This window comes from Anoplopoma fimbria, chromosome 20 (assembly GCF_027596085.1).
Source record: "Anoplopoma fimbria isolate UVic2021 breed Golden Eagle Sablefish chromosome 20, Afim_UVic_2022, whole genome shotgun sequence".
NCBI lineage: Eukaryota > Metazoa > Chordata > Actinopteri > Perciformes > Anoplopomatidae > Anoplopoma > Anoplopoma fimbria.
Window position 1 is genome coordinate 24,669,447 of NC_072468.1, and position 24,125 is coordinate 24,693,571.

The 24,125-nt window shown below is 37.5% G+C and overlaps 1 protein-coding gene across 1 annotated transcript; it reads right to left on the reverse strand.

Moving 5' to 3' along the window:
* Positions 1-8,568: 8,568 nt before the first annotated feature.
* On the reverse strand, positions 8,569-19,850 carry ankmy2a (ankyrin repeat and MYND domain containing 2a). The gene is made up of 10 exons (XM_054621711.1): positions 19,635-19,850; positions 19,167-19,231; positions 16,476-16,614; positions 16,269-16,367; positions 15,208-15,368; positions 12,771-12,985; positions 11,526-11,661; positions 11,176-11,304; positions 10,164-10,293; positions 8,569-9,487 (listed from the first exon to the last, which is right to left on the reverse strand). The coding sequence occupies exons 1-10, from the start codon at positions 19,699-19,701 to the stop codon at positions 9,366-9,368; spliced, it is 1,263 nt and encodes a 420-aa protein (XP_054477686.1). The 5' UTR covers positions 19,702-19,850; the 3' UTR covers positions 8,569-9,365.
* Positions 19,851-24,125: the final 4,275 nt, after the last annotated feature.

Sequence of the window (24,125 nt, forward strand, 5' to 3'; positions counted from 1 at the left end):
AATATAATATTTCAGTTATTGTTGTTTTTTCTACTGTTTTTTTTTTATTGCTTATTTATAATACTTGTTTTATTTTATTTTTATTTTTCTTTTTTCTTCTACTATGTCTTATCTTGTGTGCACTATGTCTTACTTTACTACGCTGTTGTAAGTCTGCAAATTTCCCCGCTGCGGGACTAATAAAGGATTATCTTATCTTATCTTATCTTATTTTGTATAGCCCAGAATCACAAATTACAAATGTGCCTCAGAGGGCTTTACAATCTGTACACATGTAACATCCTCTGTCCTTCCCTCACATCGGCACAGGAAAAACTCCCCTAAAAAACCCCTTTAACAGGGAGAAAAAAGGAAGAAACCTGTGTTAGTGTGGGTAAAGCTTAAAGATGTAAAAACATCACCTCTTCAAGAAGTACTACCCTGAGCCTTCCACTTAGCACTTATTGTATTCATATTAGTTTGTTGCATTTATTCAATTCTATTCAGTTTATTTTGTATAGCCCAGAATCACAATACAAATTTGCCTCAGAGGGCTTTACAATCTGTACACATGCGACATCCTCCCTAGGAAAAACTCCCCTAAAAAAAGGGAGAAAAAAGGAAGAAACCTCTGGGAGAACGACAGAGGAGGGATCCTTCTCCCAGGATGGACAGAATGCAATAGATGTCATGTGTACAGAATGAACAGCATAACAGAGATACAACACATTCAATGTATATGACACATTCAATGTATATGACATAAATGATTCATATAATAAGACTACTTATAATAACAGCAGCAATTATTACAGTAGAATTATAGTTATGAAAATAGGGATAGTAATGTGATTAATAATAATAATGGAAGTAGTAGTGGGTGTCAGCAGGGCCTCAGTAGGTGGCACGATGACAGTCCAAATATAACCGATGATGATGATGATGATGAATCAATACATGTTTTTGTTTATTTTTATTCCTGATATATTCATTAGTTGTGCGGTTTCTATTGCGCATTTAGATTTTTACAACCAAAAGAAAAGAAGAAATTATAAAATACGTTTACAACATTATGTTTTTTTTATATTTACCTACAGTAGCAGTCAAAAGTTTGGACACACCTTCTCATTCAACTACTTTGAAGAATGTAAAATATAAAACATATTCTGGTTTGTTGAGCATTTGTTTGTTTACCACATAATTCCATATGTGTTCCTTCATAGTTTGGATGTCTTCAATATTAATCTACAATGTAGAAAAGAATGAAAATAAAGAAAAACCATTGAATTAGTTATTAAATCTGGATTTGTTTCCATCTTTGACCCTGGTGTTTTCACGGTCAACCAACCTTCATCAAGATGAAGACAGCAGATCAATATCTAACATAAAGAAATATGGAAAACATAAACAGGAGGCAGACAAGATGGAGCTTCTTAAATTTGATTATTATGTCATATCTGAATCTTTTGAGGGAAATATTGGCAGAACAAGAAGTTTTCCAGATTGCAAGAGACAATTTTAAAAAAAATTAATAATGAAAACAATAAAAAATAGTCCAGATGTTAATGCAGCGGCTTCTACAATATAACTGAAACAGGAACAGTGTTTTTTTCATTTATTTGGTCAAAATAAATGAATCACAGGAGGGAAATAGTGTTCTGTAGCTATATAAAAAAAATGTATGCATTCAAAACTGTCCTCAAACCAGATTTTAATGCTAAATATGTTTTAGCTTTACTTTGGTGACCTTTGAAGTGATATTGACTGTTGTTCCTCGAGGATGCTCTGCTGAAGACGTGCGGTGATAAACACACTTTGCCTTTAGTGACTCCTGCTGTTCTTTGGTTGTATTTTCTGGATGTTCTTTTTTCACTTCAAAGCAGAGTTTTGTTTGTTGTATGTTTCTGATGTATCTTATTCTCATCCTTCATGGTTTTCACATTAAATCATCAGAAGTCCTCTAATGGCCGTCGCCGAGTTGCTGCGGACAGAATGTTCCTGCTCGTTTGAATGCCTGCATCCATTCGTTTCATTAAATGTTCCCTCCGTCGCTGAACTCCAAATCACAGCTGCAGCTGCTCGGAGATGTGTGAAAGTGTTTCCACTGCTCCATCCTTCAAAAACTCCTGCAGCACTTTGGAAAACCAGTAAGAATGCTCATTAACTCTTCAACTTGTGACAATGAAAATGTAAAGGTTTTGATTTACAACACTGTCCTTTTTTTATTCCAGAAACCTGCAGATGAAATTTGGCGTGCTAATCTCTCTGAACACATGCAAAGGAGATCAAATATGGTTTTGCCCAAATGTGCTGTAGTTATACTCTTATATGTAAAATGAAAAGTACTGCGATGTTGGATTCCTCAGTCAGGTGAAAAACCTGCATCTCCAGATTTGTTTTCAGAACATTTTCAGCTGCAGGAAATAAAACTTTGATTTGTCCCATATTTTTTAGATAACATTGACATCTCCATCCACATGCTGAGAGAAAAAAGTCTGGGTTTGAAAGCCGGACTTATCAGCATTAAAACACTTTTCTTGTGCAAGTAGATAAGACATTTCTAAGATCAGCAAAAGCGTTTGAACAAAGAATAAATATTGCAAAAAAATACCTATAATATCACGCATATGATTGTCTGCCTCCAGTTTTTATCTCTCACTTTCCAAATTCCTTTTGTCAGACACAGACTCTGTTTTGATAGATGGACTGTGAGAACACCAGGCACCACGACAGAGACTGTTCCATCTCTGAAGAAGCTGTGATATGTGCTCATTTATCATAACGATGATACTTCCTTTCAATGAGCCAAAAAACAAATCAGCCTGCGTCGATCTGAACTCAGATGATCAATTACTGAGACATTTTTTGCTGAATTCCCTCTGTCACTGTTAAAAAAAGGTCTGAGCTCTCTGACACCTGTGGTGTTGCCATGGCGACATTATTGCAGACATAATTTGCCCCTGGTGCTCGTTAATCAGTAGTGATGGAGCATTAATCACACACTGATGATTTAAGGCTCGTGTTGTACCTTCTGGTTAGTGGATCTTCTCCACGTTTGGACCTGCCTCTCTCTCTCTCTTTCTCTCTCTCTCTCTCTCTCTCTGGTTTAATTTGTGAATGAAAGCTGATATTGTCTGCGTGTAATTTGCTGTCTGTCGTTCCTCAATCCCCGTCAGTTGCACGTCTGATGATTCTGATTGCCTAGACCAACTGGAGACTCTGTGTGTCCGCTGGAGAGGTGTAATTACTTCTGTGGGTTCATTCCAGGCTTGTCTTACCGATTTGAGAGGAGGCGTCGTGCAGAGACACTAATTATTGCTTATGTAAATGAAAGCTGATATGTGGATCCCTTTGTTTCATTACCACAGGAGCACCCTGTTTTTTTTTTTTTATTAGATCTGTGGTCTCGCTTCAGGGTGAAGGACAAGTCTTTACTCCTCCCCAGTGAAAGTTTATCATTTTAAGCGGTGCAGAAAACACTGAAATGTATCAATACCACAGTGTTAAAAGTACTGTTAAAAAGTACAAAAGTATTAACGTAAGTGTTTTGATAAAGTAGTCATCATGAAGAAAAGCAGACTGTAGTTTTGCCAATTGAAAATATCATTCCTCCAATTTTGGTTATTTTCAGGAATTTACATATTAAATATTTTATGAAACATGGAAAGAAATGTTTGATATAGGAAGGTAGGAGGAGAAGGAAGGGAGGATTTAAAGAAAAGATAAGAAAGATAGGAGTAAATAGATAAGATAAAGGGGAAGAATGAAATGGAAGATGAGAAGGACAGAAAGTAAGAAGGTTAGCGATGCACTGTGAGTAGAAACCTCTGTGGATACTTGTTTACCTTTAGTCTGAGGTTTTTTTGTGTAGCTTCTGGTTTCAACAAAACAAAACCAGCTCCATGAAGAAAGGTTGTTTACCAGTTTGGTGGTGAAGAACTTGAGAGAGCCTCGACCTCGGCCTCCACTGAAACCTTTAACATGGTTCCGTGTCACCGACCAGCGAGGACGCTCTCAGGAAGGTGCCATGTAATAACAGCTCAGCGCATCTGAGAAGACCAATATAACTGTTTAAATCTCAAGAAAGAATGTGAAACAATATTACCCATATTGAGTATGTAGGGGGTAGTATATACGATTGTTGACGCTGCAACTATTTTGGATTGAGGGATTGCCTCCACGCGGCTCTCAACATGGCCACCGCTGAGCCGGCGGCTAGCAGCTCACGGTGCTAACAGTGCTAACAGTGCAAACAGTGTTGACGAAGCAAACGGTGTTGGGGGTGAGTTCTTCCTTTTCGCGACGTAGACGTGAAAGACGTGAAAGACGTGAGACATAAGGGCAGTTAAGAAAAGTCGTGCACGCTCACATGCACTAAAAGCATGTACAGCCGGCCCGTCTATGTCAACAAAGCACACAAAGCTCTGATATCAACACACACATATATATATATATGTTTATAGTTGTTTGCTGCCTTATTAAAGCTCTGAATATCAAATGGAGAACCTTTAATACATTTAATTCCCGACTCTAATGGTTTTAATTCTCACTAAACTTCACAGTTTCTGTTTTTGTTTCCTCTCTCTTGTTTGTCCTCAAACAAGAGCACCTGAGGCTCATTCACTCCACTTCCGACAGAAAATAAAAGGCCGACATGACCAGCTCTTCTCAGAAGACTTTGTTACACTTCGTCTCCCCCCTCCGAGCTCCTTATGGGACCGGGGTTAAATGAATGTGGAGACGTGAATATGATAGGGCTCCCTCTTTTGTGCCCTCGGCACAAGTGAAACTCAGCAGCAGGAATTTGGTAGCCCCCCCACACACACAACCCCCTAACCCTCATGGGAAATGAGAGGTGGCTGGGTTAATAGCTTATTGACAAGCAGCACGGAGGAAGAGTGAGCGTGATCAGGAAGCGCCCACATGCAGCAATGGGAGGTGCGGCTGGGGGGGGGTCGACCGGAAGGGGGGGAACAAAAGGAATGCACAACACCTGGAACAAAGAGAGAAAGAAAGGTCAGTGTGGTTACAGAGTTTGGAAAAGATCCCAGACGACCTCCACCGGATGGAGGGCGGTGTCTCCATCACTGCTGCTGTCCCCTGAGAAAGATAGGACAAACAATGGTACATGTACTATCAATAATGTGACACACCGACAGCCTCATGGTGCATTTACAAGGGCTTTAAGTTATCAGTGTGTTGCATACGTGGAAAGTATCAAAGGACATTTACAAAAGTAGTGTACTGGAGTAAAGTTTTGAGGTACTCTACTTGAGTATTTCCATTTTCTGCTGCTTTATACTTCTACTTCACAATATTCCATAGGCAAAGATTGTCCTTCTTCATTTATTTGACACCTTTAGTTACTTTACAGATTGAGATTAATTACACAAAATATAATCAACGAATAAAGTATGATGTATTATTGCTGATAAATGTAAGAATGTTGTTCATCCCTTCCGGAAAGTTACAGTAGGCCTATATATGGATTAAAAAAACATTGAAGCAACGTATATATATAAATGCATCAACAATTATAATTAAATAATGTAATATATAATTCTATAATGGTAACTTTTTTGCACTTTTGAGTGTATTTTGATGCAAAAACTTTATTTGTTAGCTAAAGGTACAGTGTTTAGCATTAAGGGGGATTTATTGGCAGAAATGGGATTTAATATTAATATGTTTTCTTTAGAGGATGAAGAGAAATTCTTTTGCGAGTCCATTGCACATTATTAGGAACCACAATGTGAATAAATAAACCCGCAAACTGCACTAAATTGCCTTTTTTTGCCTATTAATTCTGGTAAAACATCGCCCTCTGCTGGATATTTGCCTTCTCTGCAGGTGAACGATGAAGGCATTTAATCACTAATCTACACCAAATTGAAACAGGAAAAACATGTAAATTTACCACAAACCATGCATGGAAGAAAAAAAAATAGCATAAAACTGGTGTATATTTGAAAGATAACAGAGAAGAATTGGTTTTGTTTGTTGTGATTTCAAGAACAACACAGAGTTTCCTGGCAACAGGTGTGAGGATCCTTAAGGTGACAGACGATGGAGGTGGTGGAGGTAGACGGCTTCAACTCAAACACTTATAAAACCTGGATTACAAAAAGAACATGAATGTAACTTCTGTCACATTTTTTATCTGTGATTTCTTCTTCTCTCACCCTAAATACAGGACACAAAGGAGTCTCTCTGGAAGTCTGGAATCAAGAGGGATGTAGACGTTTGCCAACTCAGTTTTGCCACAAAGTAAGACACTTTTTTGTGGTCATTTAAAACAAATTTGTCTGTGGAAAGAAATTGGATTCAGAAATGATTAACATGATTTTTTTAACAGAAAACTCACCAGTGTCCCTGATTTATCAAGATTTCACTTTCTGAGGAAGCTCTGGCTGAATAACAACAAGGTAGGCTTCTGTTGAGCTGTGTGTATGTTCAAAGTTTAAACTGAGCGGTAAAAACAAATGAATATTTATTTCATTTAGATCAGAGAGCTCAGCTGTCGTTCCCTCAACTGCTGCTTGACTGAACTCTACCTCCACAACAATAACATCAAGTCTATTTCTGGTGAGTTTTTTAATTCTCCTGTGAATTATCTGGGAAGATAATTAAATAATAAATGGACCTCTGGCTGAGTTGTTGTTGGTTTGAATCCCCGGACATGCAGGGGAAACTAAGGCTGGGGAGATAAATGTCAAACACCTCCAACCTTGATCATAAGATGCCCTTAAACGCAACAATAAAGGGGTTTATTTTTGGTTCTTGCCATTTACTTTTCATAATCTTTTCAACATAGATTCACATTATGGTTCCAGTGGAAGATATAAATCACTTAATGCTCCTTTAACCCACAAACAGTGAGGCTGCTCACTATTAAGTATCAACTAGTGCAGCTGAATGAATGCAAAGCGTGGAAGACGAGTTCACCACATGTCTACTAGATAAATAAACATTAAAAAAGAAAAGAAGACCCTCTAAATTTATCCTCCCTTGTTTCTCATACAGGCGCCTTAAATCATCTGACCTGCCTCCGACTTCTTCTCCTCCACAACAACCGGATCAGAGGGCTGGAGGACACGATGCACGAGCTCAGGAGGATGCAGCAGCTCCAAACTGCAAGTAATAAAGTCTTTGTTTATGCTTTAAAAGTCCACAGATACACAGCAAACCTAAAAACAATCCCAAAAATGACAGAATACTTACAAAATAAGGGCTTTTTTGCAGCTTTTTTCCTGAATCCCATCTCCCATGAAGTTGGGTATCGGCTCCATGTGATCCACTGCCTGCCCTCCATCCAGGATTTAGATAGAAAAGGTCAGATCTCTGGGAAACATATCTCTGATCTGTCACAAACGTCTACCTGGTCCGGCTTGTATTTTGTTCCTTTTGTTAAATTGTTATCTGTTGTGTCGTCAGAGGTGAAGTCAGCGGAGAGGAAGAGGTCCTTCCAGATGTTCAACCACGAGCTCCATCGTGTCCTCCAGCCTGTGGCCTTCTGCAGACGGGCAACAACGTAGTCTCTCCTCCTTCATTTACATAAAGGAGAACTCTGCTGATTTTACATATTAAAGTTTGTCCCCATGTCTTACTGAAGTAGGACTGCATGTGACGAAAGAAGCTCCAGAGGGAGCCGCGTAAAATCTGCATTAAAACAAGTTGGTTGGATCGTAAGTCTACAAGTTTGAAAGTGATCTGAGACTATGGAGGCTGCATTAGCCGCTTCTATCATAACACCCACATCTCCAACCAAACGTTGAGATGCATTGTGGGTAATGTAGGTGCCAGGTTTTGACGAGGAAGAAACCCATAGAATAAATAAACTAGTATGTTCAGCATCAATTTGATTCTTTTTTAAAAACTGTATTTCGACTCCTGCAATTTTATTTGAGTGCAATACTAATCAGGAAAAAGGTGACGTACTCCTTTAAAGTATTCTGCGTTCTCTTCCTATTTTACCTTTTGTGAAAACTGGTAACAAGGTCTGTGGATTGTACATAGTCGGACTCAAACGCACCTCAGTTAATAAAACTAAATATTTTTTTTGTCTTATTATCGTATGAAACTGTAGTATTTCTTTTTAAGAATTTGGGCGAACTGACCATTTAAAAAATATTTCTTTCAATTAGAAACACAAACCGCATGAAGTTAACTTTAAAAAAAAAAAAAGTTCAAACTGTTTGAGTTTAACTCGTTATTCACACAGACATTATACATTATACACATTTTAAGATCCAGTGTGACTTACAGAGGATCTTATATCCGTAGGAATATCCGTATGTAAATTGTCCATAAATAATAGAATAAAAGGCGCTCCCTTTTTTTCCCCCATCACGTTTTTAAGGTTTCTTCAGTACAAAAACTAATCCACTGATAGTTGTCTGTACATCTACGGGTGCATTACAAACAGGGCCTGCTAATAGCTACTTCATCTTACTTTTAATGGCACCAATTTGCCAAAAATGTAAACAAATATAGGCAACATGATGCTTTCAGAGCCATGTCAGATCACTGCCACGCAGAGATTCAGACTTTACACCAAAAAAGTAAATAAGACCACTGGGCACTTTGATGAAGCTGGTCTTTATTTAATGTGATTAAGCTCAAGTTGTTTGACATGTTGGAGATTATCAGTGTTGAGGTCAAACAAAGCCTCGTTGGATCCATCATCTGACTGAAGCATCTCTGTCCATTCAGGCTGCACAATAAATGAAAGATTATCAAAACCACACTTACTAGAATATGTTGCTGTTCTTGTGCTGTGTGCAACAATGCTCAATCAACAAATGATGTTGCATTTTGGTGCAGTTTGGAAAATCACAGGCATTAATGTCATCTTTCAGGATATACAGTAATTATATTCATATTTATGTTGTTTATATTTAAAAAATATACATTTTTGGTCAATATTGTGCAGCCCTGCCATCCGCTCATGATCTGCTATCGGTAAAAAAACAACAAAAACGTCGTAGCAAATAAACCACCGCTCTGATTGGCTACTCAGTCTCGTCTCTCGTTGCACGGGTTGCTACGGTTTCTTAAGGCAAAAATGACGTCCCATCATCGATGTGAACCATTAGCTCTTCACACTCCTCACACCTCTACCACAAACACATCAATTTTCACATTCACATATGACAAAATCATCTGGAAAATTTGACATATAAAAAAAAGAAAAAGGACAAAAAAGAAAAAGATGACCGCCGTGGCCACGAAACCGTCCTCGTCAGGGTCTCCCGGCCTTTGAGACAGTCTCAGGTGGATAATAAATATGGGTTCTCATCTCCGGCTGGTCCGTCTTCGTCTCCGGCTTTCGGTCCCGCTCACGGTTAGCTCTCTCCGTCTGTGGTGTAATGATGGATTCTGGTCGCTCAGTTGTCAGCAGCTGGGATGGAGGAGGGGTTTGGGGTTTCTGAGGGCGGGGCCTCACTGTTGGCCTCCACGGAGAGCTCCTTCATGGAGCCTGTGGCCTCCTGCAACGCTGCACTCTCCTCTGAAACACCGAGACGACAAAGTTAAGACAGACCATAATGTTATACTGAAACAAAACATCTGAGAGCTGAGGTTGTCATGTTGGGTTAAGGCAATTTTTCGGGGATATTTTGCTTCCATAACATGACGTCTTTCAAACCAGGGGAAGGAAAACATCCAAAATATTCATTTAGGTGTTTATTTTACTACTTTGTCCATGTGTGTCAGTATTTTCCTTCTAAATTCACAAAAAAAAAATCATGATAATGCCTCATTTGCATATTCAAACATTTGTGAAAAATAAAAAATAAAGAATTATTGTGTAATGTAAGTGATCAACTCAGTAAGTTTCATGGTGATACCTTTTTTTTTTTTTTTTACATTCAAGAACTTTTCTTCCTGCTGAGAAACTGATTTGTTTTTACCACCAACCCAAAAAATAAATGAAAAAATAACAAAAAATTGATTTGTTAAAAATGATTTCTCCCGTATTTTAATGAACATTTTCCTTTTGTATCTATTCTATTCTAATCCAACATCTGTATTTTTATTCATGACAGAAAGAATGACCATTTTCTGAGTCCTATATATTTATTTATTACTTACATTTATATTACATTTTTGTATTTTCAATTAAAAGAAAAAAAAGGCATTTTTTATTCTTTGTCACGTTTCGTCTCTCAGACAGACAGAAGTACCTTTGCTCTGCTGCATCCTCAGTTTGGCTGACTCCGCCTCCTGCTTCTCTCTCTGCTCTTGGAGCGTCTTGCAAACTTTCTTGTGGGTGAACCAGTGCATCTTCTGACAGGCCTGGTCACAGTAGATCACCTAGAACGGAAGAAAAAATTAAGGTGACTTCATTTGAACCTGTGATGTGATAATTAAATCCACAAACTTAAGAGAGAAGAAATATCGTAAAAAACAATTGTACTGTAATTACAGAAAGAGCACCTAAACAGGTCAGTAAGAGGCGTCTCAACAGAGAGCTGAACAATGCAAGTTTATAGAAATCCCCCCCAAAAAACATAATTGTTCTGCTTATGCAAAACGATTGATTGGTCGACAGGTTATAACCACAGTATACAAATATCTTTAGATTCAGTGTGACTTACCAAGGATATCATATATGTAAGTACATCCATATTTAAATCTTCCATAAATCCACTTTTAAATAGAAAAAAAAGATGATCCCTATAACAGAATCATCACGTTTTTAAGTTTTCTTCAGAACCAAACTACACCAGTGGTAGTTGTCTGTACATCTGTGGGTGGATTACAAACAGAACCTGCTAATAGCTACTTCATCTTACTTTTGATGGCACCAATTTGGCAAAATGTAAAAATAGAGGCTTTAAAAAACAGGGCTCTCTGGTTAAATCTTGTGTTAACCCGAAATGTGGTTTAGCATGAAAAAGCACAAACAATGACTGATGAAATGAAGAAATCATAGTGGATTATGACTATCACTATACTATGATAGGGATTCGTCGACTGATCGACTAAGAGGTTTACAGCCCCACATGTCAGTTCACCTGGCTCAGCGATTGAGACGCTGACCATGAAATGCAAAGTCAAACCAGGTATTTTAAAATGTTTAATATTATCTTTATTGTATAAAAAAAAAAATTAAGATTGCAAAAAAAAAAAAAAAACAGTTTGGGCATGATAAAAAGATGTAAATCAATACGTTTCTGTTGTTTTGACACTCACCATTTTGCAGAGGGAGCATCTCTTCTCGGCTCCCTTCTCTCCACACGAGGTACAGAACTCTGCGTCCATGAAGCCGACCTGACCGGTGATGGCCTGAGTCAGCACCGACAGAGCTGTGGGGTCGTTACCCTGCGATGATGGAACAAAAAAAAAAGAAAAGACAACAAAACTTAAATCAGGCTTTGCACCACAAGACACTGACACAGAAAGTTTACATTCAGATTAGACTCATTCAAATTCAATGTAAAGCGAAACCAAAACCTTATTTTTCAGATCTACTGTGATGTAATGAGGAGTTGTAAATACTGTCTTTAAAACACGTTGCTGGATTAACTCTCGTCCAGACTCACAATCTCCACGGGGGCGATGCTCCGGACCAGCTGCTGCAGCAGAGTGGCGTCGCAGTAAGGGAACTTGCGGATGCACTCTCGGAGAAACTTCTCCTGGTACACGGGGAAGCCGTCTCTGTCCCGACCCTTCAGTAGGCTGCAGGACGGGGAACCAAGGAGATCAAGTTTTATGAGGGGAAATGCAAATCACATGATAACTGATGATAAAATGTCAAGTATGTGTTTGAAGATGATTAAAATCCTTTGGTTTCCAAACCAGCATCACAATTCTCAACTGAGAGACAAAAACAAACACTCAAACATTAAAACTAAAAAGTAGTTCCCTTAAAAGTTGCCTAAAAAACATAAAATGCTGCAAAGAGCATCCTCTCATCTCTCCTCATTATTTAAAGATATTACAGTTAACCCTTTTGATATTTATTCATAGAAGATTATGATCAAATATTCTTCAACCTCACACATGAGGAGGGATATTTAAAAAGCTCTTCACAAACTTTTTTTAATTTAGCATGGGTATTTACTAAAACTATAAATGTCAATGAGCCCAACTGCACTTCATCTAATTTGCATAGAAACGTCACTTAATAAGATCAGAAGCCGTTTGTATGGAAAGCAATGGGGCGCAACTACAAGTGTTTTCTGTTGCTCCAATTTAATTATTTGGTTAAAGAGAAGATATTTGGGGAACTTTTAACGTGAATGTATCACTCAAGTTGTATTGATTATATTTAAGGGTATCTTAGTTAAACAGCTCAATGTTGTCTGTTCAAGAAAAAGATGTGTGATTGAGTTAGGAAAAATCAGTGGGAAATCTTTGGTTAAAAAAAATATATTTCTAATTTCTGTAAACAGATAATACAACTGTTTATTTAAATAACTATGACTGGGTCCTTCGATCGTAGCACACTGGACTGGAGCTACCGTGAGCAATTAAAAGACAGGAAAACTAAGAAGTAGGGACGTGTTAGAAAAACTAACTGTTGCCTGTTGAACTGCTGCTCTTTTGTCTTGAGATCTCTGATAAAACAAGTGTGTAATACGTCTTTTTCTCTCCCTCCGTTTGTGTTTGATAACAGCGTTGCAGATTTTACACCTGCTTTTCCAAGACGTTAAATATCACACAAAACCTTTCTACAGTGGGTAAGTCTGCTGTGATAAATCAGATGCAGCAGCTATTTTGCATAAAAACCTCCTTTGGTAAATAACAAAACACCCTAAAAAAATGATGGTTAATATCGTCCTCACCTCTTGACGAGGCCATCCAGCTTGTCCTCGCGGTCCTTGAGGAAGGACGCACACTTTCCCAGCACGCAGCTGATGTAGTGCATCTTCATGGCGAGCACCTCGTTCATGTCCTGCTGCTTGATGCACTTCTCACAGATCAGCTCCATCACCCGGCGGCATTTCTCCAGAGCCTCCACCTCAGCCACCAGCGGGTTCTCCTTCACCAACATCACCATCTGCAAAACACAAGAGACACTTTGTAATAAAAAAAATACTACTTTTCAAATTAAAGCCCCACCAGTGACGCGTATTTGCTTTTTATCGTCTTGTCATAAACTTATTTTATCCAATTCTGTTGTTCCTACAGTTCATCTTAAATTATTAATTATTTAATCACTTCAGTACACAAGATGTCAAAGATAATAACGAGCAGCTATTACATAAATTGCCAAAAAATGGATGAAGCTAATATTTTCTTCTCTTTCCTGATCTTAGCTGCAGACCTCAAGTCAAAGAGAAAAAACATTTTCTTCTTCTTCTCCTGGATTAAAAGCAGACAGCAGACTGTGAAGTAAAGCTACTTATTTAATTGTATTAAAATTGTATTTTTTCTGTATTTAACAGTATTTTTTTTCATATAAAATGGTTCGTTACCAATTACTAAATCAGGACTGTTGTATTAAATTAAATTAAGAGGATTTTGCATCAATGTGATAAGATTCCTTGAGTTATAAGTTATTTAAAGGAGCACTCAACAAACATAGCATTACACTAATATTTAACATTGCTGGACTCATGATGGACAGATTAAAGAAAATAATCAAAACCGATAAAGCAAAAACAGAGATAGCGTTGTTTTAAATCCATGTCTTTTTCCTCTTTATCAAAAACCTGCCGCCTACATTACCCACAGTGCACCTCAGCCACCGCCAGTTCCGGCTAATGTAGCCTCAAGATGCTAACCTGCAGCAGATTTGAGCTGCAGGCTACAGAGGCTCACTCCTTTCCAACCTCACACCTCCAAATTTATTTTGTTTCATTTTCAAACTTAATAGTGGTTTAAATCCGACTGATGCTGACTCAAATGACATCACTTTTTCTCTGCTCCTTCTTGAGCCACAAAAGGCCACTTTATACATTTTTTTAACGTCCCCCCTCCCCGAGACTTTTTAATAGACCTGATGTGTTGAATCTTTGGATTTCCCCTTTTTAGCCGGAACCGGAGGCTGTACTGGAAGTTGTGTATTTTTGGTACAAATAAAACCTCATTTTGTCCTCGGATCACTCCCACGTTCTCTACATGGAGGAATCTAATCAGTGGAATTGGTTGCTGATGTGCTTGGATGAGGAACCACTCATCAATTCATATTCATCTACTGTTATTGTTCCCCAGAACCAGGAGACACTAGAGGACGGTCGGATGAGGGAGCTGCAGGATGGAGAGATTAATTAAATCTACATCTGAGAGGATATTTAAGGCGATGAGGCAGAATCAGTACTCTCTTTTATATCACTTATTAAAACGCCATTTTTTTAAACAGACTGGCTTCATGTGAAGTCGTCTTTTTTACTGCTTTTATTTTATTATTTTTAATTTATCTATTTACTTTTGGGTTCTTATCGTATCGATTGGTTTAATTGTGTCATCTATTGTACAGTTTTATAAGTGTTGAAATTTGATTATGTAAAGTCGTATTTTTACTGCTTTTGTTTTATCATTTGTATTATTAGATTTATTTTATTTATTTATTTGTTTTGGGTTCATATGGCATCGATTGGTTTTATTATGTCGTTTTTTTACTGCTTTTATTTCATTTTAATTTATTTAGTGTTCATGTTGTATCAATTGGTTATATTGTGTCATCTATTGTACAGTTTTATAAGTGTTTAAATTGAATTATGTGAAGCAGTCTTTACTGCTTTTATTTTATTATTAGATTTATCTATTTGTTTTGGGTTTTTATTGTATCGATTGGTTTTATTGTGTCATCTATTGTACAGTTTTATCAGTGTTGACATTTTGTTACGTGAAGTTGTCTTTTTACTGCTTTTATTTTATTATTTCTATTATTATATATTTATTTATTTGTTTTATGTTCTTTTTGTATCGATTTGTTTTATTGTGTAATCTACTTTACAGTTTTATCGGTGTTTAAATATAATTATGTAAAGCTGTCTTTTTACTGCTTTTATATTATTTTTTTTCTTATGTTTTTGTGTTCTTATTGTATCAATTTGTTTATTGTGGCCTCCACTGTACAGATTTATCAGTGTTTAAATTTGACCTTAGTACATCTTGCTTTTGTTGGACCTCACTGTTTAGCTCTCTGATGTTTTATTGCCTTGCTTTGTTATTTTTAAAAGGTGCTATATATTAATAAAGTTATTACGATTATAATTATTATATTCACACATTAATTACTATAAAACACATCCTCCCTGTCCAGCGGTGTCCTACCTTGACGGGGTTCAGGTTGGTGCTCATGATGACCTTGTGGAGGGGTCCGGCCAGTTTGGGTGGCAGCTTTGGTTCCTTCTCCAAACCCTGAGGCTTAGTGTAGTAATCCAGTCTGGCCCGGGAGAAGAAGTTGTTGATCACCGTCACACAGTCGTGTTGACCTGCACATGGTAAAGAAGAGAAGGTGAAGAAGAAGAGATGATTGTATGTTTGTCACATGTTTATGTTCAATCAGAGGAAGTTACAAGAGGTTTAAATGCAACACTAGAATAACAGTTTGAGTCGGTACAAACAAACTTTGGCTCTTTCGCTGCAATCAATTGTACACAATAAAAAATTACATCCAACAGGAAAAAGTCCCATATAATGGTCATTACAGTCGGAATTCCAAGTCAGAAACTTGAAATGTATCTTTGCAGACATAAACAAAACTGACGTCACACAGTGAATTAGCTTTTTCTCACTTTTTACTTTACGTAGGGTTTTGTGGAGTGACTGTGACGAGCTTCTTTTCTTGTCTCTTTTAACAGGGTTGCCGCGGATACTTGAAACGTCTTGAATTCGATTTTTCAGAAATATTTCTCCACAGGATTCTCTAGTTGTTGATTTAAAGATGGTTACTTTATACACTGTTTCTCTTTGCTAATTGGTGCTGTGGTGATTAATGCAGATGCTTGTAAAGTTGCCAAACAAACATCAGTAAGCTGTGGGCGTCCATTTTTTTTCCAGAGCAGACGCACTGGGATGCATTTTACACTGGAAGACACAAATACCGACTTCCGACTTGCAATGGATCGCAGCTTTTCACAAACTTTAGACCAGTTGGAGCCTAACAAGACTTTTTTTTTTTTTTATACAATTGCGTTTGATTTAGTCAGTATATCCAGTCAGGTAGTGAAGTGCAAGCGGACCAGGGCTTTGTCTTAAGAGTTTGTCGTTTGTCCTATCTGACAAAAATGTGCTTTGTGTGACCCCCATGTCTTTGTGTGGATGACAATAAAAAGGCTCAACAGCGTCGGGCTGCTTTTGTTTGAACGATCACACGTCACAAACAGACGTACCGACAAAGGCGGCCATCTGTGCGGCGGTCCTTCCTACAGAGTTGACCACGTCTGTTTCCGCCCCCGCGTCCAGCATCATCCACGTGATGTCGGTCTTACCTGCAGCCACAGAGGGAAGAGGAGTCACAACACACACACGGAGAGACTTTTCAAAAGATTAACAGATGAGTTTTTTTAAATCATATTGCCGTGGTGGTCGACTCTAACCTGACAGGCCGGCAAACATCAGCGCTGTGTATCCGTGCTCGTGCTCGTTGCAGTTCACGTCCGCTCCGTGTTGCAGCAGCAACTTGCACATGTCTGCTTTTCCTTTGTAAGCAGCATGCATGAGAGGGGTCATCCCGTACTGTGGGCGAGAAAAAAAACAGATTAGAGACATTATGCAATTTATATGAACAATTTCACTTTTACATTAAACATGAAAAAAGTTCTTAAAAATTCAAAACAAAAAGATGTTAATCATGAATATATATGTCTTTATAAAATCACAAATAATGAATACTGTCTCCCCTTTTTCATAATAATACTAATAATAAAATAAACAAATAAATAACAATAATCATAATCTCAATAATTTAGCATATTACATTTTCTTTTTTGTTATCCCTGTGTGTGCTGTCCTAATAACTGCACTCATTTACATGCATTAAGGACTGCAACTAACAATTGTTTTAATTTGTCATTAATCTGCTGATTCTTTTCTCAAATAATGGATTAATGGCTTTGTCAAATTTCAGATAGTAAAGAAAATGTTGCATTTTATTGGTTGGTGGCATCAGATTTCTTGTGTCTGACAAAAAAACAAACTAAAGATAATCATTTTACATGTTCAATTAAATTGAAAGAAGCAGCAAACCTCACTCTGGAGAAGCTGGAACCCAAAATTTAAGTTTGTGCTTAAGAAATTATGGAAACAATTAATGGATTGTAGGGATGTGTGTATTGGTCAATTTAGCTATTGATAGCCCGACACCCACTAACCGGAAACTAACCAGTAAGTTATTAAGAAAAAATAATAATGTGATATACAAGAGCTGCTTTCCTTTTTCCAGCGCTCCGTTGACTGAATGAGCTTTGGCGCCACATTTCAAATTCTGCAGATCCAAATATAGTTTCACCTTTCTTCACATTGCCTGTTCTTTAATGTGAGTTGTTTTTTTAAATCTTTCCAAAGGGGTTTAAACATGATGGTATATTTATCCTCTTATGCAAACAGGGAAAAGAACAATAACGTACTCAAAAGACTCACACAACTTCAGTTACTTAATCGCAAATCTGCTTCAAACACCTGATTTTGACAGGCGGACACAAAAGGAGTGACAGAAGGGACAAGGGAGGACATGAAGGACGTCCTCCAAAGCCCTCCTGTGCACTGTCATGAGTCCTCTTGTCCCACACATATGTCACTGAACAAAGGAGGAGCTTTGCGCAACGATCCCAGTATGTTCTCACGTCTACATTTGACACTTTTGCACGAATCACTACATTAAAGTCACAAATGAAAGCAAAAGACTGACTTGATGATGCCGGGAAATATGAAAATGTTATAATTAAACAGAAGCTATGAATGAAGTTAAATTAACGTGAGAATGAATCTTTGAGTTTTGCTGGAGGACAAACCAGGAGATGTGTCGCTCCCGGCATCCATCTATTTGGTTAAAGTAGAACAGTCCAACCTCGTAAATGGATGAAAATTCTACGCTGAGCATATAAAATACTTTTATTCTAGCAGTATAGAGGAATTCTTGATTCCTGTCAAATGCAAGGCTTGATTTGTCTGCCTCATAACTAATCATCAATGAACAAGTCTCCAAAATCAAAACTATTATTACATGATTACAAAATGTGGTTAATCTTAGACATAAAATTGTACTTCCGGCGCCGCACGAATGGCAGCCTTTTACAGCAGCTCCTGCTCACCTCTGAGCTTTTCCTTTAAATTTGTGTTATTTTTCTTTTTACTTATTTAATTGCTTTAACTGTAGTGCACTATGGCAGCAAGACACGACGAGTTTGTCGTGGTCTATCTGCTGTTAATATATCTTAAATATATATATTTTTTTCTTTTTTAGTTATTGTGGATTTTATTTTTCTTACTTACTTATAAAATACTTGTTTGTTTTTTTCTACTATGTACCTTGTTTGCACTACATCTATGCTGCTGTAATCCTGTAAATGTCCCCGCTGCGGGACTAATAAAGGATTATCTTATCTCTTATCTTATCTTAAATGTTTCCTTCTATTTCACCAGCACAGTTCTTTAAGGTTATGTTTCTGTGTTGTTTTGTTAGATGTGCAAATAAATAAACTTATTCTGAAAATAGTGCAAAGCATTATGACATAATGACTACTTCATCCCTGTTAAAGTACAGTTTATTCATTTAGCAATTACTGCCTACAACAAATACGTGTTGATGTACAGTACCAGTCAAAAGTTTGGACACACCTTCTCATTCAATGGTTTTTTTCTTTATTTTTTTCTACATTGTAGATTAATATTGAAGACATCCAAACTATGAAGGAACACATATGGAATTATGTGGTAAACAAACAAATGCTCAACAAACCAGAATATGTTTTATATTTTACATTCTTCAAAGTAGTTGAATGAGAAGGTGTGTCCAAACTTTTGACTGGTACTGTGTGTGTGTATATATATATATATATATATATATGATGGTATGTATGTATGTATGTATGTATGTATGTATGTATGTATGTATGTATGTATGTAATCTTTTATGGGCTTTATTTAATGAGCATTGTTGGAGGAAGCCTGAGATCTAAGATTTCCATTGATGTGCATACAAAAAACATAACTTAAAACATGTCAAGTTTGAAATGAAGGTTTCTATCTAATGTGTCGACCTGCTTTAATAGTCAGGAATGCTGTGTTACCTCATCCAAGCAGTTGACACGAACATCCTTACAGCCCAGCAGCCTGGAGGCCTCTTGAACATTTCCTAAGTGCATACAAATCAGTATTTATTGCATTAATTATTAACACAAATAATGAAACTTTACATGCAGTTTATGCAGCTCTGGAGGGGGATGCCACCTGTTCACTTTGTTGTTCTTAGTCATCAAGTTGTCTGTTGTTATGATAATGTTTAAATACACACTTGCATGAATCTACAGCAAGAAAACATCATTAACCAGCTGTTATCTCACATTAACTCCTACCAATCCTGGCAAGCAATCATGCATTTAAGCAAATATTGATGGCAGAAACTGAACATGCAAAAGTGTCAAGCATGCATAAGTATTTCATGGATATATGCAGAGAATCCTATCAAACAAGCTAACAGGAGCTAGCAGCCAGTGTGCAGGTTTCTGGAGGGATTAGCATTAGCAGAAGAGGCTTACCTGCAGTGATAACCTCAAACAACTCCTTCTCGCTTGGAGACAAGTCCCCCTTCTTAGGTGTGGACATGTTGGAGGTTAATAGGAAGAAGATAGGCTACAATGGCACGAAGAAAGTGGAGAAGTTGAGGGTTTAAAGAAGGCTTTCAGTGGTAGTGGCAGCCTGCAGACGCTGGAGCATGGAGCTAGCTGTCATTTGGAATGTACCACTGTGGACGTTTTCGCAGGGGTGGACTAGTCCACTCTGAACACACGTCACATTTTAATCAGGTAGCTTCAAGATCATTTTATTAAAATTAATATATATGTATATATGTAGGGGGAATGCATACTGACTTGCAACAAATACGAGAAAATTATAACAAATAAAAAAGGAAATGTTTGATGTCACCCCCCCTGTTCTGGAATAATAGGTTCTAGCTGTCATTTGGAATGTACCACTGTGGACGTTTTCGCAGGGGTGGACTAGTCCACTCTGAACACACTTCACATTTTAATCAGGTAGCTTCAAGATTTTTTAAATTAATATATATATATGTATACATGTAGGTGGGAAAGCATACTGACTTGCAACAAAGACGAGAAAATTATAACAAATAAGAAAGAAAATGTTTGATGTCACACCCCCCCTGTTCTGTAGCTGGAATAATAGGTTCCACAGGGGTCTAGAAAGTTCATTCAGAAATTTAAGTGCTTCAATGTGGACAACAGGTGAGAAGGTGTGACTTTTACTGTGCAGTGTGCATACATATTTATGTCAAGATTAATGATCAGTGTCATTTAAAAAAAAGAAAAAGTCAAAGCTTTTAGGGGAAACCCAATTTATTTTTTAATATATGGTGCACAAATTATAATGTGAAGAAGAGGATATCAGCTGATTGACCTTATATTCTCTGTGCTCTCTCTTGTCTCTCTTCATGTCCCGTTGAATGTATTCAAATCTTTCAGGAAGTACAGTGTAGTATTTGCTTGTACCTTTGACTGAATGGACCTCACCTGCACTTACAGACTCAGAATCCACGGGTGCAGAGGTTTTTCCAAATGTGCAAATTATCAAGTCAAGTGGACTCAATGGGGACTTTCAGAGAGTCTGTTTGGGGTGCAGATTTCTCCAAACTTTACTCAGAAAATGACTAATTCTTAATAGTAATATGCACATTAATTAGTAATAATAATAATAAAATTAGCTTAAAAAGACATGACACTTCATGACACTTATATATTAGTGATTTGCTAGGCAACAAACACTTACTATACTCATTTATTTAGCAACATATCGCAGCATCTATAACATAGATTTGCACAAAATTTTGTACAGACAGTGATGATCTCCTAACGTTTCCTCTATAAAGTGTGTCTTTCTACAACATTCAAGTCAAAACTGCTCCACCTGATGAAAATCTGCTCCAATATTAAAGGTCAATCCATCAAAAAACTCAGTGAATCAGGTTAAACCATTATAATGTTCAGGCTGGAGAAAAACTAGTAAATCTATAAAAATAAGAAGTACAAGCTCTGTGAAGATGCAGGAAATGATCATGTAAAGATAATGCTTGATTCACTTGATATAAATATACATACATTTTAAAATTATTATAATTTGTGTGGCCAATGGTAATGATAATACATGTTTGAATGTGTCGAATCTAAAAACAAATGGTGTAATAAAATGACCACAGCAGAATAGCATACACAGTCTTTACATGGTCCACAGTCCTTGTTAATGTCATTGTTCACTTCTAATATTAAAATTGATTAGTGTGGCCTTCACATTTATTAGTATTTTATATGAATTCCACTATTAAAACTGCCTTTCCTCCCTCTTCAGCCACTTCTGTGAGGTTCCTTGATGAAAACTCTTCCATCAGGATGTTTTTTCCATTGTAATTTGATACCAACTGTCCCAGTCTTCTTCCTCAGCTCCTCCTCGATCTGAGGAACAGAAGAGAAAATTCACAGATTAAGAGCACATCTTACTATCCCAATTTGTTGGGGTTTTTTCCCCCAAGAAAACATACAAAAATATCACAAAAAATATGACTCTACTGTGTCCCTATTCCATGCTGCAATGTATACAGTATTTACTGTACATTAATTGTCTTCGTATATTTTAATATACTAGTACATTTTTGCATAAACAATAATGAACATACATTTACTGTATACTAGCAGGAAATTATGCACAATGCGCCGAATGCATGTCAATCAAACTGCAACTTTTAAATGTTAGTTAAACTATGTGATAATATGTGAATTGGCTTTGAGCTGCAACAGCACAATACCTGGTGGTGGCACCAAAACAATGCCAATGAGAAGAACATTAGGATCCTTTTTCATGGCTCACACACACATTAATTGTATCCCTGTGGCTATGCAGCGCTCAGAGCTAGTGACGTAGTATTAAACAGTGAGAAAAATGAGTTATGTTGGATGGGAGGGAAGATGGATGGGTCAAACAAACACAGGACTTTAAACCACAAAACAATGTTCAAGACTGGTGATCCTGTCTCAAAGTGTGGTTCTGAAGTGATGCGTTTGTGAAATAAGTATGTAAACCTAAGTTTAATACATGTTTTAATGGGCTTAAAATAAGTTTACGTATTTATTTTAAGCCCAACCATGATGTATTTTCTAAACCTAACTAAGTGGTTTTGTTGCATAAATCTAACCTTCGTTTTGTTGCCTTTATTTTAAGCCTAACCATGATGTTTTTTCCTAAACCTAACTGAGTGGTTTTGTTGCCTAAACCTGACTTTACGTATTTATTTTAAGCCAAACTAAGATGCATTTTCTAAACCTAACTAAGTGGCTTTGCTGCCTAAATCTGACATTGGTTTTGTTGCCTAAACCTAAGCTAACATACTTATTTTAAACCCAACCATGCTTCTTTTCCTTAACCTAACTAAGTGGTTTTGTTGCCTAAATCTTATGTTTGTTCTGTTACCTTAACCTAAGCTTACATGGTTATGTTAAGCCGAACAATGATTCTTTTTCAAAACCTAAGTTAGTGGTTTGCTTTCCTCATCTGGATTTTATCCCAATGCTTGAAACGACAAGGTTAATGGGGCCTTTGACTCACTTGCTTCAAGATGTCATCTTGCACCGCGGGTTCGTTTTGTTCCAGCACTGAGTCCCGTGAGCTGATCCTCACTTTAATCCTCAGCTTGGGAACTGATATAATGAGACACACACACATTTCATAATATTCATCATGACCGGACCAGATAGAGCAGGATATAAACTGAGCTGTTCATTGATTTGAATACAGGTATGATGACGATAATAAACATTAGCGCTGTAAAATCACAAGTAATTTACATTATGAGCTGAAATGTTACAAAAACAGAGTAGGAGGGATCTAAATGAAGAGCGTTGCTCACCACAGTTGCAGAGGAACTTGTGTGATTCTCCACATGGCCGTTCTCCCCATCGACCAGATGCACTCTTCAACAAAACACCACAGGCCTTTTGAGATGAAGTATAAACATGTTGGCCTGGTTTCCAGTACCTAAACGAGGAGTAGGTCTGGTCTGACCACTCCCAGACGTCTCTGAAAAGGCCAATCCACACCATCAGGTCACCGGCTACTTCCTGGATTATCTGAAACTCTGTGTCGTTCCTCACACTGGCCAGGTCGGTGTGGTGTGTTCTGCAGTAGTCTCGAGCAGCAGCCCAAATCATATTCCTCGAATGAGGACATACTGATCGCGACCTTGTTTTCTTCCTTAGAAAAAAAATAATCATAGTTTTATTGTTGTATCTATCAGTCTGTCGGTCTGTCTGTCTGTCTGTCCGTCTATCGGGTCCACCACTTTGGTCCAGACTAACATTTTTTAACTTTTATCAGATTTTGTGCAGCCATTCATGTTCCCCAGAGGATGAAGCCAAGTAACATCAAAGATCCCTTGAATTCAACGCCACCATGAGGTTCACAGTTGTGGTTTTGAGTGAAATGTCTCAACAGCTAGTGGGTGTATTGCTATGAAACGTGGTACACAAATACATGTTTCCCCCAGGACAAATTAACGCACATATTTGGGATTAAATCTCATTACCAAGTATAACACAAATATGCAATGTACAGTCAACCTTTGCACAGTCCCTGGAATATGTTTGCAGGTTTCTGCTAACATGCTCAACTATGATTGTGAACACGGTAAACAATATACCTGCTAAATGTCAGCATTGTGAGCATGTTAGCGTAGCTTTGGTTAGCTCTATTGTTTTGACCAGGGTTTTCAGTTCCTCCAATAACATCATAGCAAAAAGCATATATACATCTAGCATGCATAATCAATGATGGATTGTCCCCAAATACTGATGGAAACAACACTGTGTATTTGTGTATGTGTGTGTGTGTGTGTGTGTGTGTGTGTGTGTGTGTGTGTGTGTGTGTGTGTGTGTGTGTGTGTGTGAATGACTCACCATCAAAGCACATTGAATATCGATTGTATGTACAGGGGTGTGTAGACAGTTTCCCTGCCTGGTAAACTC